The sequence below is a fragment of the Penaeus japonicus genome, unplaced genomic scaffold (genome assembly GCF_977035675.1).
Source record: "Penaeus japonicus unplaced genomic scaffold, GWHDUDI00000001_assembly GWHDUDI00000042, whole genome shotgun sequence".
NCBI classification, from domain to species: Eukaryota; Metazoa; Arthropoda; class Malacostraca; order Decapoda; family Penaeidae; genus Penaeus; species Penaeus japonicus.
Genome location: NW_028234444.1, coordinates 15,525,729 through 15,538,228, shown reverse-complemented (window position 1 = coordinate 15,538,228; position 12,500 = coordinate 15,525,729). Strand labels below are relative to the sequence as shown.

General features: G+C 34.8%; 2 protein-coding genes across 3 annotated transcripts in view; one reads left to right on the top strand and one right to left on the bottom strand.

Annotated features, from left to right (window-relative positions):
• Positions 1-6,873, top strand: part of LOC122262214 (putative serine carboxypeptidase CPVL) — an 8,344-nt gene extending 1,471 nt beyond the window's left edge. The window contains exons 2-10 of the mRNA XM_043030176.2: positions 1-182; positions 587-706; positions 1,062-1,245; positions 1,699-1,845; positions 2,325-2,399; positions 3,008-3,174; positions 4,104-4,211; positions 4,717-4,863; positions 5,750-6,873. The exon at positions 1-182 is cut by the window's left edge and continues 25 nt beyond it. Of these exons, the coding sequence (XP_042886110.2) occupies positions 12-182; positions 587-706; positions 1,062-1,245; positions 1,699-1,845; positions 2,325-2,399; positions 3,008-3,174; positions 4,104-4,211; positions 4,717-4,863; positions 5,750-6,046 (1,416 nt within the window). The 5' untranslated portion in view covers positions 1-11 and the 3' untranslated portion in view covers positions 6,047-6,873. The remainder of the gene's footprint in view (positions 183-586; positions 707-1,061; positions 1,246-1,698; positions 1,846-2,324; positions 2,400-3,007; positions 3,175-4,103; positions 4,212-4,716; positions 4,864-5,749) is intronic.
• Positions 6,874-7,469: 596 nt separating this feature from the next.
• LOC122262215 (uncharacterized) overlaps positions 7,470-12,500 on the bottom strand; it is a 17,688-nt gene continuing 12,657 nt past the window's right edge. For both annotated transcript variants that reach the window (XM_043030177.2, XM_043030179.2), the window contains 2 exons: positions 10,354-10,491; positions 7,470-8,327 (listed from right to left, as the gene is read on the bottom strand). In XM_043030177.2, the coding sequence (XP_042886111.2) occupies positions 8,289-8,327; positions 10,354-10,491 (177 nt within the window). In that variant the 3' untranslated portion in view covers positions 7,470-8,288. The remainder of the gene's footprint in view (positions 8,328-10,353; positions 10,492-12,500) is intronic.

The following is a 12,500-nucleotide window of genomic DNA, read 5'->3' as shown; positions in this document are numbered from 1 at the left end:
CCGACCAAAGAATGAAGCGTTTTGTGGTGTTACTTGCGCTCGCGGCCGTCGCAGCTGCATGGAAAGGACCCTTCAGGAAGCTCTTACCGAGTATCGGCAACCTCACCATCCCAGTTGAAGATTGGGAAGATGCCGGGAAACCCCTTTTCCTTACCCCCCTCTTGGAAGCCGGAAAAGTCAAGGTAATTGGTGCTTGAAGAGTAAGAGAGGTGTCGCTGTAGATGTGTGTATTATTTTGTATCCTTAACTGTGCTTTGACTTTGTTGTTATAAGAAATGAAAGAAAAATCATGAGGTTAGACTTAGAGTAAGATGAAAATGAAATAGATTCAGAGTAAAAGGGATATGATTTTGGATATAATGGAGGCATCATTTAAGATAGTGAGAAGTTCATATATTTATGATATAGATATGATAGAAATATCACATAAAACAATGAGATTAAATAAAATGTAATGTAAGGCCATAATTAAATAAGACAAAATATGAGAAAGCAAAATAAATAAAATCAAAGCAAGTCACATGTATATAAAGTTGCCAAATTGAAATAACATATGAAATAAAACCCTATTTTTTTCTGGCTGCAGGAGGCAAGGTCACTAAGTCGAGTGAGCATGGGCCATCGTCATGGACACAGTTTCTCGGGCTATTTCACCGTCAATAAGGAATACAACTCCAACCTCTTCTTCTGGTTCTTCCCTGCGAGAGTGAGTTAGTTATTATGATCGTTTGAATCTTGATGTTCAGTTGTTTATGGATATGTTTTGTTGGTCCTTGTGTGGGGCTGATAACCTTTGTTGTAGGTGCAAATGAATATTGTTTTATTGTTGTTGTTTTACTCTTCTGAGAATGTTTAAGTGTTTTTTGAGTTTTTGGTATTGTTAATGTTTTTTGTATTTATTTTTTATATTATTGTTATTATCATTATCTTGAACAATATTTTCTCTTCAGTAGTGATGCATTTCTTTATCATAGGATATGAACAGTTCTCACTGAATCTAGAGTTTATTTTAAGTTGCAGAAGTTAATGTTTTTGTGAATGACTTTATCCACCTGTTCCAGTCCAAGCCAGAGAACGCCCCAGTGTTAGTGTGGCTCCAAGGAGGGCCCGGTGGCTCGTCCTTGTTCGGTCTCTTTGCCGAGCACGGACCATTCACCATCGACCAAGACCTTCACATCGTTCCCCGCAAGTACCCCTGGACGAAGACCCACAATGTCCTGTACATCGACAACCCAGTAGGAACAGGTATGGTCTAGCCTTTTTGAACATTTTTTTTTTTTTTTTCTTTATCTGTTCCTCTCATATGTTGGAGAGGATGAGTTTGTAACAGCATGTGATGTTAGTATATGAATATATTAGTTGTAGTGTTTTGTATGATCTTGGTTTGTATAGTATTAGGTATAGTAGAATGTGAAAATGATGATTGTGAAATGTGAGAGGTGATTGCATTTTGAAATAATCTATTTTTGGTGTGGCATTTCGAAATACTCCATATATAGGATGTAAGAACTTTGTATGAGATTTGCTTATGACTAGTCTGTAAAATTTAATTTCTTTGTCTTTTAAATGCCTTGATATTATGCCCTTGACTTTCATTATTTGATTTTCATTATTTCATTATTATATATATTTTCATTATTTCATTATTTAATTATTTCATTATAACCTTGACTTTCAGTATTTTTATTTAATTTCCAGGATTCAGCTTCACTGAGAATGACGCAGGGTATGCCAGGAATCAGACGGACGTTGGGCGAGATCTGTACGCAGCTGTATTGCAGTTTTTCACTCTCTTCCCGGAACTGCAACGGAATAGCTTCTTTGTCACCGGAGAATCGTATGCTGGTACGTTGGAAAATTGTAATGATTTGATGAGTTGTTCTCAGTTTTTTTCAATGCTTTGTAGTCCTCATGTTTTATTTTTATTTGTGATGTTGGCTAATAAAAGGTTAATTAACATCATTCTCTGTTTTATGCCCCATTATTTGGAATTTTTTAGATTATTGCCTTGTCACTACAGATAAGAGGGAGCATTAGGTCAAGTAGTAAAGTTATGATATATGATTGTTATTACTATTATTATTATTATTAATATTATTATAATAATAATAATAATAATTATTATTATTATTATTATTATTATTATTATTAGTAGTAGTAGTAGTAGTAGTAGTAATAGTAGTAGTAGTAAGTATTACTACTATTATCAGTATTATTATTATTCAATTATTTTGTTTTGCATAAAAAATATAATATGTTATGTCTTTTGATCATCATTGTTTATATATGTAAATATTCTTTTACTCATGTGCACATGTTTACAGGGAAGTATGTTCCGGCTTTGACGTACACCATCCACAAGGAGAACCCGACAGCAAAGCTCAAGATTAACCTGAAAGGTCGGTTCAAAGTATTGGCTTTAGTTGATTTTTAATAAAGGGTTTGTTAGTCTGTAGGAAAAGGAATGAATAGTTGTGTGTTTGTTTGATTTTGATAGAAATGGCTCAAATTGATCATGATTAGTAACAACTTTTAGGGGGCTTTTCCTGTCAAAATGAAATGGTATATTTTTATATGATATTTCCTCTTTGTATCCCTGGAAGGAAATTGATATTATTAGAGCCTTTGGGTCAATTTTTGAAGTATCTGGATGTCTTTTGCTTTAGGTTGGTGTTGGAAGCATTTGAACCAACAAACAGTTTTTAATAAAATCTCTTTCATTCCCAATCTCTGAAAACTATTTTTTTCTAATTCAGTCAAGGAGTAGGCTGAAATAGGTAACTAATTACAAAAATTATAAAAGAGACCCCCCAAAAAAAAGAAGTAATAAAGATAACAAAAAATGTAAAAAAAAATCACGTTTGATGAACCCCACCATAAAGATATATACATAGTGATGATAACAACGATAACTTTCCAAGCTATGCAATACCCGAAGACACATCCAAACAATAATCTTAGCACTGTCCCCCGTCCTGACCTTCTAATCTCCTTGCGATTCCCAAAGGCATGGCGATCGGCGACGGCTTGTGTGACCCCGTGTCCATGGTCGACTACGGGGACTTCCTCTACCAAGTGGGACTCATCGACGACTTGGACCTCGTTTACTTCAAGGAGGAGAGTGCAAAGGCTGTGGATTATATCAACCAACAGGAGTGGATTAAGGCCTTTGAGGTGATGAGTAGTTTTCTCTTGTTGTTGTTGTTTTTGTTTTTTGTTTCTTTTTCTTCTTTCTTATTTCTTCATCCCACCTGTTCCTTTTTTTCTTTATTTGTTTTTCTCATTTCTCATTTTGATTTTTTTCTATCTTCCTTTTATTGTAATGAAATGGCTACCATTACTAGGCCATTCTCATAATAAAAGTAAAAAAAGCACAAACCTGACATTGGAATGTTGGCTTTTGAATATAATAACTATTTGTACTCTGTGTGGAAATGCAGATAGGATTATGATGATGACACCTATAAGGAACTGTCTGTGTAATTATTTACTTTTGAAACTTTAAGATGACACGTTAATTGTTCCTTGAATTCAGTGGAAAGTACTCGCTACAAGTAATAAGTTGTGGAATATTAGAATGATAAAGTTGGTATTATAATTGAAACAATGTATTTACTGTTTTATTTCACAGCTTGGATACTGTTATTTTGATGATATCATATAAAAGTGATAAATGTTAATCTCTGCTATTATATTGATTAGAAAGTAAAACAAGGATGCGTGGTGTAAAGCCAGATTGAACAGGAGAGTACAACTAATGGCAGGGATACAAGTGGCTGTGTGTATATATAATTTGTGATCATGTTTTAGAGGGTTTCCAAACTATTTACCTTTCCTTTGTGGCTGTAATCTGAATATGGCTTAGCCTGATATGACATGCCATACAGTAGGATCTTAGGATGTAATTGTTCAAACATATCTAAAATTTGTAGATTTGGATTTTTGTAGATATGTGTTTTTTTCACTTGAGTGAACCTGGAATTAGATTAGTTGCTTTGAAAAAAAAGAAAATAAGGTGGGAAGAATTCCGATGGAATTAAAGGTGTAGTGCTTTGTAACACAGACCTTTCATTAAAGAATAATTTTGACATCTCACTCAACAGGTGTTCGATAGTCTTCTGAATGGAGACAAAACAGAAGGTGCATCATATTTCACCAATGTTACTGGACTTACCAATTACTTCAACTTCTTAGCCCAAGGAGAACCCAAGGTATGGTCTGTGTGTCATGGAAAACAATTTTAGGAAACAACAAAATATTGTGCTATGCAATGTTTAATAATAATATATATATTTTTTTATTGTACCTGGAGTCCTTTATTTTTCATTTATTTTCACATTTATGAATTTATATGTGTAGAAGTGGAAACTATTTGAATGATAAGATAGAAATGAAGAAATATGACAGGGAATAAGGAAGCTTAAGAAAGTACAGAAACTTAATGCCAAATGCTTGGCTGCTGTGACTGAGTGGCCATAAGTGAGGTCATGCACTGTTAGTATGGTTATTTTAGTTGTTGCTTATTGTTCATATGCAAAGCAAACAGTCCTAACTCTTATTGGCAATGGGTTAAGCATAACTTTTTGTTTTGTACAGTATTTGTTTTCAGTCTCTTATTTTTATGTTGCTATTTGTAATTCTATTTTTAGATGATAGGTAAAAATGCCGTCCTCCATCCAGGACAATTAATGTTAAGGTCATACATTTTCTGGGCAGGACATGGGTTACTGGCAGCAGTACATCAACCGACCTGGCGTGCGAAGGGCCATCCACGTTGGTAACTTGACCTTCCACGATGGCTCAGAGGTGGAGACTCATCTCTTGGAGGATATCATGAAGAGTGTGAAGCCTTGGATCGAAGAGGTATGAAGGATTAAAAATAAAAGAAAGTATTTGCTGCAAATTTTTGGGTTTTGGTGGTGTTGTACAGTATCAAAACTTGGAAGCATCACCAATACTTTTAGAATTTACCCTTTCATGGTTTTTCTATGTCATAGAATATATTTCATGATCCTCTTTCAAGTACCAATGTAGTGGGAGATATGTGCCAAGTCAGTTCTATGAGTGTCTGTCATCTTTCTTATTAACCCTCTCTGGACGGTTGTTACACTACGGTACAGCGCATTCAAGGCCCGTTTGCTGGGTGACGCCATACTGCGTCGTTTATTTAACTGATTTAGGCCTATGCGTTCGAGAGCCCCGGCATTGTCACATGCAAGGCTGGAATGCCCCCGTCGTGAGTGGGTTAAGATGCCACTAGTAAGGAGCTTTCCTATTGGTAAGTTCCCAGTCACTTGAGGTGATGGTAACTTGATGAGATATGGCCACATTGATTTTTCGTAACCATCAATAGGTTTGAGATTTCTTGCATTTATAAGTATATATGATGAAAAATTCCAATTACTGTAACTGGTAAGAAAATGGCTGCACAGCTACTGGGAGTATTTCTAACGGCAAAACATAGGGTACTGCTGAAGTAGAATACTATTTTGTGATGCTTTCCCATCGATTATTACTATTTCTTGAGATGTTTTGCTCTATAAGATCTATTGAGGATTTTTAGATTGGCAGAGTGATTGAGATTTTTTCAATGATATTCAACACCAAATATATTTTATGTAGTTGCGTTGTTATACATTTCTTTCAAACATTAAACAGATTGATATGAATGAGAGATATCCCCCAAGACAGGTATTGTATTTTTATGTCCTAGATATCTACAATGCATAATATATCCTCCCATCTACAGCTAATGGATAACTATAACGTGCTGATATACAACGGGCAACTCGACATCATCATAGCCTACACCCTGACCGAGAACTTCCTCAAGAGCCTCCAGTGGAAACACGGCGAGGAGTTCAAGAGTTCTGAGCGGTACATCTGGCGCGTGGATGACGAAGTGGCTGGGTACGTGCGAGAGGTCCCAGGGTTTGTCCAGGTGATGGTCCGCAATGCCGGTCACATGGTCCCGTACGACCAGCCGAAGTGGGCCTTTGACATGATCAGCCGTTTCACGTCGGTCAAGTCCTTCTCAGGGGTCTAAGGCCTCCGTTGGGAGTGTGGCTGGCCAGCCGGCTGGGCGTAATTGCTCGGCCTGATGGAAGACCATGCTTAGAGTGGTGATATTACCCGTATGGTGTGGGGTCGGGAAGAGGAAGGCTCATAGAAATTTTGCACTAATCATTTCTGACTTACTGATATGTAGTCTTTAAGAGAGTTTTATGGAGGAGATAGATTTAGCCATACTTCAAAGGTTGTATTGATACGTATTGTACACTGTGATATTTGCCAGTGATTTTCTTTCCTTCTGCAGCATTCATTTTCTCTATGATAATATGCTCAATAGGTATTCACATGACATGAAAGAAAAAGATGAATAGATGACAAATTGATAAATAAACACTAGTTTATTTATTTATTATATATTTAAACACTTATTTCAACATTATCACATGATGAATGCTGTTGTGTTTTACATTAGCACTATCTGGTATATTTTAAAGTCTAGTGTAATACAGTAGTGTAATGTATATTGTCCTTATAAAAGGGTTCAACAAGTAATACATCTTTCTTCCATGAACAGTATTCACATGCTTCTTAACCACAAAGAATATTACTGATCAGACAACATAAAGATACATAAAATTCCTATTTGCTTATCTTGGAAGACCTAAAGATGGATTAGATATGATATCAAATTAAGTCTTGAATTACTTGTTGCATATTAGCGATAATACTCATTAAGAAAAGTATTATTTTTTCACTTTGATTGTGATTAATGATAAAACAAGTAAAAGAGATCTGTTTTATTCAATTTAAAGTAAATTGTATCGTATTTTTTGTAGGAACAAAATAAAATAAGTTTCAAAATGTGTATGCATTTTTCTAATAGTGAGAAAAGTCTCCTTGTTTTTATCTATATGTATATCAATGGAAACATATAAATCTTGGATATATTATCAAATTGTTTAATTATAAATAACATTTACAATGTATCTCCCAAAAGAGGGAATCTTAAAACCAGAATTAATATGATATATTAAGTCATTTTGAAATACTTTTTTTTTCCCAAGATATTTATACACATTATCCAAATCAGACTTGATATGAACTTTATTCTAAGCTCAATATTTCAGTAATCATTTGATATATTATAGTATTATCTTATGACTTTTTGTTTAAGCATGAGTTTCAAATGAGACAATATCAATAAATATTTAATTATCAATATGATTCCAATGTGTATTTTTGTGATGAAATTAATATTTTTATTCAGTAGTATTCGAAACTATTTTCCTTATAAATGTTTATATCTGAGTAAAAAGAGAGAGAAAAAGGAAGAAAAAAGAAAAATAAAGAAGAGAAGAGAGAGAAAGGAGATTGATATAGATATAGATACTGATAAGTGATTTTTATGTCAATCTTTATATTCTTGATATCAATAAGGGTTGGATTAATTCACTTGATTTGTGTATCATTTATTTAAAGTACGAGCATTACAATAGAATTTCTAAAAATAAATTTGAAAACGCTTTGATTGTTGTAACTGATTTATGTCCTGATACGGTGTCAAGAGCACTTTTGAGTAACCATGTATAAAAAAAAAAATACAGGCCAATATTATATACAAAATGCACAAAAATGTATATGACTGAGCGTGAATGACAAGATTTTTTGTAACATTCTATCCAAAAAAAGAGAAAAGAATAATTTAAATGCTCAACAGAAGTAAACAAGACACAACACAGTCTCCTTGTTTGGACACAATCTGTCCATTTTCTCTTGTGTTACATTCGTTACATAACCAAGATCCGAAACCAAGTTACTCTTGTTGAGTGACATGTCAGTGCTTTGCTTTACGAATTTCCCAAGCGCTTCCGCGACAAGGGAAACCGAGCCAACAGCTGACAGTCGACTTAAATTTTCTTCGGAAGTAACGAAATTCCGGATCTCGTCGCAGTCAAAGTCTTCGGCCGCGTCCAAGTTGCAGAAAAGATGTCTCAAAAGATGACTTCTTCACGTCGTCGCTCACTTCGTTTGGACGTTGTTCTTTTTTTTTTCTTTTTCATAAGAGAAAATAAAAATGTTGCCCGTATTACGCCTTGACGTCAGCAGTCAGTCGAAACCAGATATCGCCAATACGAAATAAAACAAACTTGTCTTCTTATCTACTCGGGGAGTTATGTAGGATAGCTATGATTAAGTTTGGAAAGATATTTATGCCTTTTTTCCTTCTTATGGTTATTTTACTTGTCTTAGGATGAAGAATTATGTCCGTCAGGTGTTTAGAAGTCGTCCGCTGCCTTCTTCAGCATCCTTCTCACCTGAAAATGCCGTAGAGAATCTATTAATATTTCCCGTCCCAGAAAGTCCTTAGAAAACGAGTCTATCTGGATGTATTTTCTTCAATATTTCGTAAATGAATGAAATAATCGACAATATATTCTACATGATATTCACTCTTTTGTCAGGTTTAGTGCGTGTTTTTAAATGAAGAGGAAAAAGAAAAAGATAAAGCTTAAAATAAAGAGATGATTAAAAAAGACACGAAAAAGCCAGCTGCGAACATGCATTCTATTAGGAATATTTTGTGTTGTACATTATAAACCTATTATTTTTTCCTAAAATATCTACGCGTTCTGTTCATATTACTTCATATTACTTCTCCAGTTTTACAGATTCTCTTTAATCCAATTCGTCTCACAAACTCATCAAAAACTTTCTCCATACTTGAAACAAGTAGATGTAATCTGTTGAACTGAAAGAGCCGTGAAAAAAAAGAGAAAGAAATTCTTCCTCGAAAGACTTCAAAAGCAACTAAAGTGAAGACGAAGAATAAAGAAAAAAAGGAGCCAGAGAAGACGAAATACGTAGTTTATTCAAGGTAGTGGTTCACCTTTAACTGGTAGACTGATTAAAGCAATTGGTGCTCTGCCTTCCCGCCAAGGTAACCCCACGACAGATAAAAGTTAGCTGACTGAAATAAAAAAAAAGAATATTCGTTTTTTTGAATTTTATCACATGCTTAGAATGGAATGGAAAACAAAAAAAATAAAGTTAAAGCTGTTTGTTTTTTTAATTTTAAAGGGTGGGGGTTTGTTTAGGTTTGAGTTATTGAAGCAAATGCGATTATATATATGTTAGTGGTTAATACAAGCGATAAATCTCTTGTTTTTTATTTTTTTATTTTTTTTATTCAAAGGCGAATCAGATTAGTTTCGTGTGTGTGAAGAAGCATTTTGGAAAGTCGTGTAATGTGTAAAAAACACTTCAGCACTCGGAACACTACATTACAAATAGGAAAAATAGAAAAAAAAAACACACTAACCAGGATAAAACAGCCAATGAGAAGGTAAACGGAATCCATAACTAAAAAGCTCACGTTTAAGATAGTCACATTTTTATTTACTATTACCATTTTTTATTGAACCAGTCGGGAAACGATCGAATTCACATAAAGAATGATAGAAGAGGCATAAAACAATGTTAAGTCTCTAGAACACGTATTGTATCTAGAAGTGTTTTAAAACTCAAGAAAAGCCAGAAAAGAAGAAGAAGAAGAAAAAAAGAAAGAAAGTGGCGATAAACGTAGATCAGATAATGAAGAGAAGAAACAGAAGAGAGAGAGGGAGGGAGGGAGAGGGAGGGGGAGAAGGAGAGAGAGAAAGAGAAAGAGAGAGAGGAGGAGAAGGGGAGAGAGGAGAGAGAGAGAGAGAGAGAGAGAGAGAGAGAGAGAGAGAGAGAGAGAGAAGAAGAGAAGAGCGGAGAGTAGAGAGAGAGGAAGAGAGAGAGTAAGAGAAGGAGAGAGTAAAAGAGAAAAAAAAACGAGAAAAAGAAAGAAAAGCAAAAGAAGAAGAAAGAAGAAAAAAGGAAAGGAAATCAAAAGCAAAGGAAAAGGAAAGAGCGAAAAATATTGAAAATGAGAACGAGAAGGCGAAGAAAAAAGACTTAAAACGGAAAGATTTTTGGACGAAACTACTGATCAGAAAAGATAACGAAGGACATAATTTTTTTTTCCAGAAAAGAAGAAGCGAAAGACAGGTTTTTAAGAGAGTACAAAGAGGCCTTGGGTAGCCACGACGGAAGCGAAAGATACTAAAATCTATCTCAGTTCAGCAGCAAAATGTCTAAATTCGACTACAGAATATAGAAGCCCCTCAAAAAAATAAGAAAGCCAAGAAAAACATTAACAAAAACGAGAAAAAAAAACAAGGGCTATGTATACAGAAAGTGCAGCAGTCTTCTATAAACCAAAAAATAATATTGGAACGCGTCCTGTAGTTCGTTTGTTTCTCTCCCCCTATTTTTTTTTAGCCATCGCACTCGACTATCGGGTTCTAAAGGACATACCCGAGAGGAGGCGGTCATAGTCGAGTCTTCCTTGGCCAGGGAAGTCATCTCGGAAGACGATTGAGCCAACTTGGAGGAGGTAAAAGAAGATAAAGTGTCACCCGCCGCAGCTACTTTCGAAGCAACTGACGGGGACACCTGGAGAGAAAAGAGCTGCTGAATGATTTATTTTCTATTTTTTTTCTCTCTTTCTTCTTTTTTTTTTATTCTAATTATGTTTACTGTACCTCAGAGGATGATGTTTCTGTCCTTAGACAAGATCTGTGGTTTTCTTTGTTGTCGTTGGGAAAAATATAAACACAAGGAGGCACAAAGAGTGATCTTGTATACCCACAAAGATGTAAAATTCTAAAAAAACAAACAAAAAACATATTGCAACAACTCTTATCATACTGATTTTCCTTCAAATAATTGCGATAATTGTAACATTTGTCCCAAGATATAATATACCTTGAACTGGCTGTACCGTTGCAAGAATCAAACGCACTTTTTGTTTTGTTATGGATTCGATAACCTTAAAGGGATAACCACAAAGCCATTGAAGTCCTGTTCAAGGCAACGGCTCGCTTACAAGGAGGGTTGGAAAGGATTATGAGCAAATATTTATTAATCCAACATGCAGAACTTACGAAAAATTTGATTCTTATAGGAGCGGTGCGCAAAATTACAGCTGGAAATTGAGAAAATGGAAATATGATGAGCATTCCTGAATTTTGATCTTATGAATTAAGTAACAAAAAAAAATCCTGTTTTTGTTTAACAGGCTGACAATGAGACATTGACGATGGACAAACGAACAAATAGACGAATCACTGCTCATAATTTCCATTACCATATTCTCTGCAGAAGCATAAGTGATAAAGCTGAGGAGAAAAGCAGGTATTTTTTTTTTAATTGTTTTTCTCTTCCTTTCTGTATCAAGCAATCCTCAAATACGGGGTAACTTACATGCAAAGAAACTTTGAAGCTGATTTATATGCGGTTCAAAAATTTCTGCAAGAAAGAGCACAGTCATTGAAAATCAAAAGACATGGAAATGAATGTCGTACATAATGCTTAAAAAAAAGAAAATAATAATATTATTATAAACACATTCGCCCCACGCAGGGACGAATTGGTACCAGGGGCCAAAGATAAATAAGTTTAGAGGTTTCTCCTTAAGATCTCAACAGCTGGTTACAGTATTTTAGGTGTCCGCTGAAGAAACCAGCATATGTTGATTTCTTATGGAAAACTCGGGACAACTTTCATTCGGTATTTACATCTATGACTGCAAGGAAGCAGCGTTGATGTCAGTTTTAATAAATGATCATTATCATGAATTTTATTCTCATCAATGATTAGAATTTTCTCGAAATTTATAAATCACAAAAAAAGTAATGTAAAAAGAAAATACCGTGGGAGAGAGAAAAAAAATGGCACGAATGGCAAAAAGTAAAGAACAGAACGGAATGAAAATATAAAAATTAAATTATTGTAGACTGTGTCCTTTTTAAAACCGCTGGAGGAAGATGCCGGGAAGAATTCTCGATGGCGACCTCTGGATGTTAACTACTGTTGAATGAAAATACGTAACGGCCATTTTATGAAATGGAAGTCATTCACTTGAGAAGATTAACAAGTAATTGTAAGTTAGGGTATATCAATGTAGCTCTTTGGTGTATAACTTGATACAGATGTGGCCTATCATATACATAAATATATGTATACATTGATGAATGTACACTGAGTGTCATTCATTTACCGAATTAATTGCCTCTATTATTTATAAACTTGAAGGGTTAGGAACTTTAAGGTGGCAATAACTGTCTGACAAAAAAAGCTTGTCTGCTTCCATGCAAGACGTAGTATTGAATTAGCTAATCTTGAACAAGAAAAATCATTCGCGCTTTTGATATAAAATGAAAAAAAAAAAAAAAATCGAAAAGGCCTTTGACCCCTGTTACCTCTCGCCCAACCTGCGTGGAGGTAAAAATAAGGCAGTTACAGCTTTATTGTGTATATGTCTATTTCCTACAGCTTGTTTGGCCCCATGCTTGCTGCGCAACGAGCTTATTCTTTTGTTTTTTTTTTGTAAGCTCTGACGTCCCGAGACAAAGAGTGTGAATGAAACACGTGTTAGATCATTTTTTATGAATCAACGACCA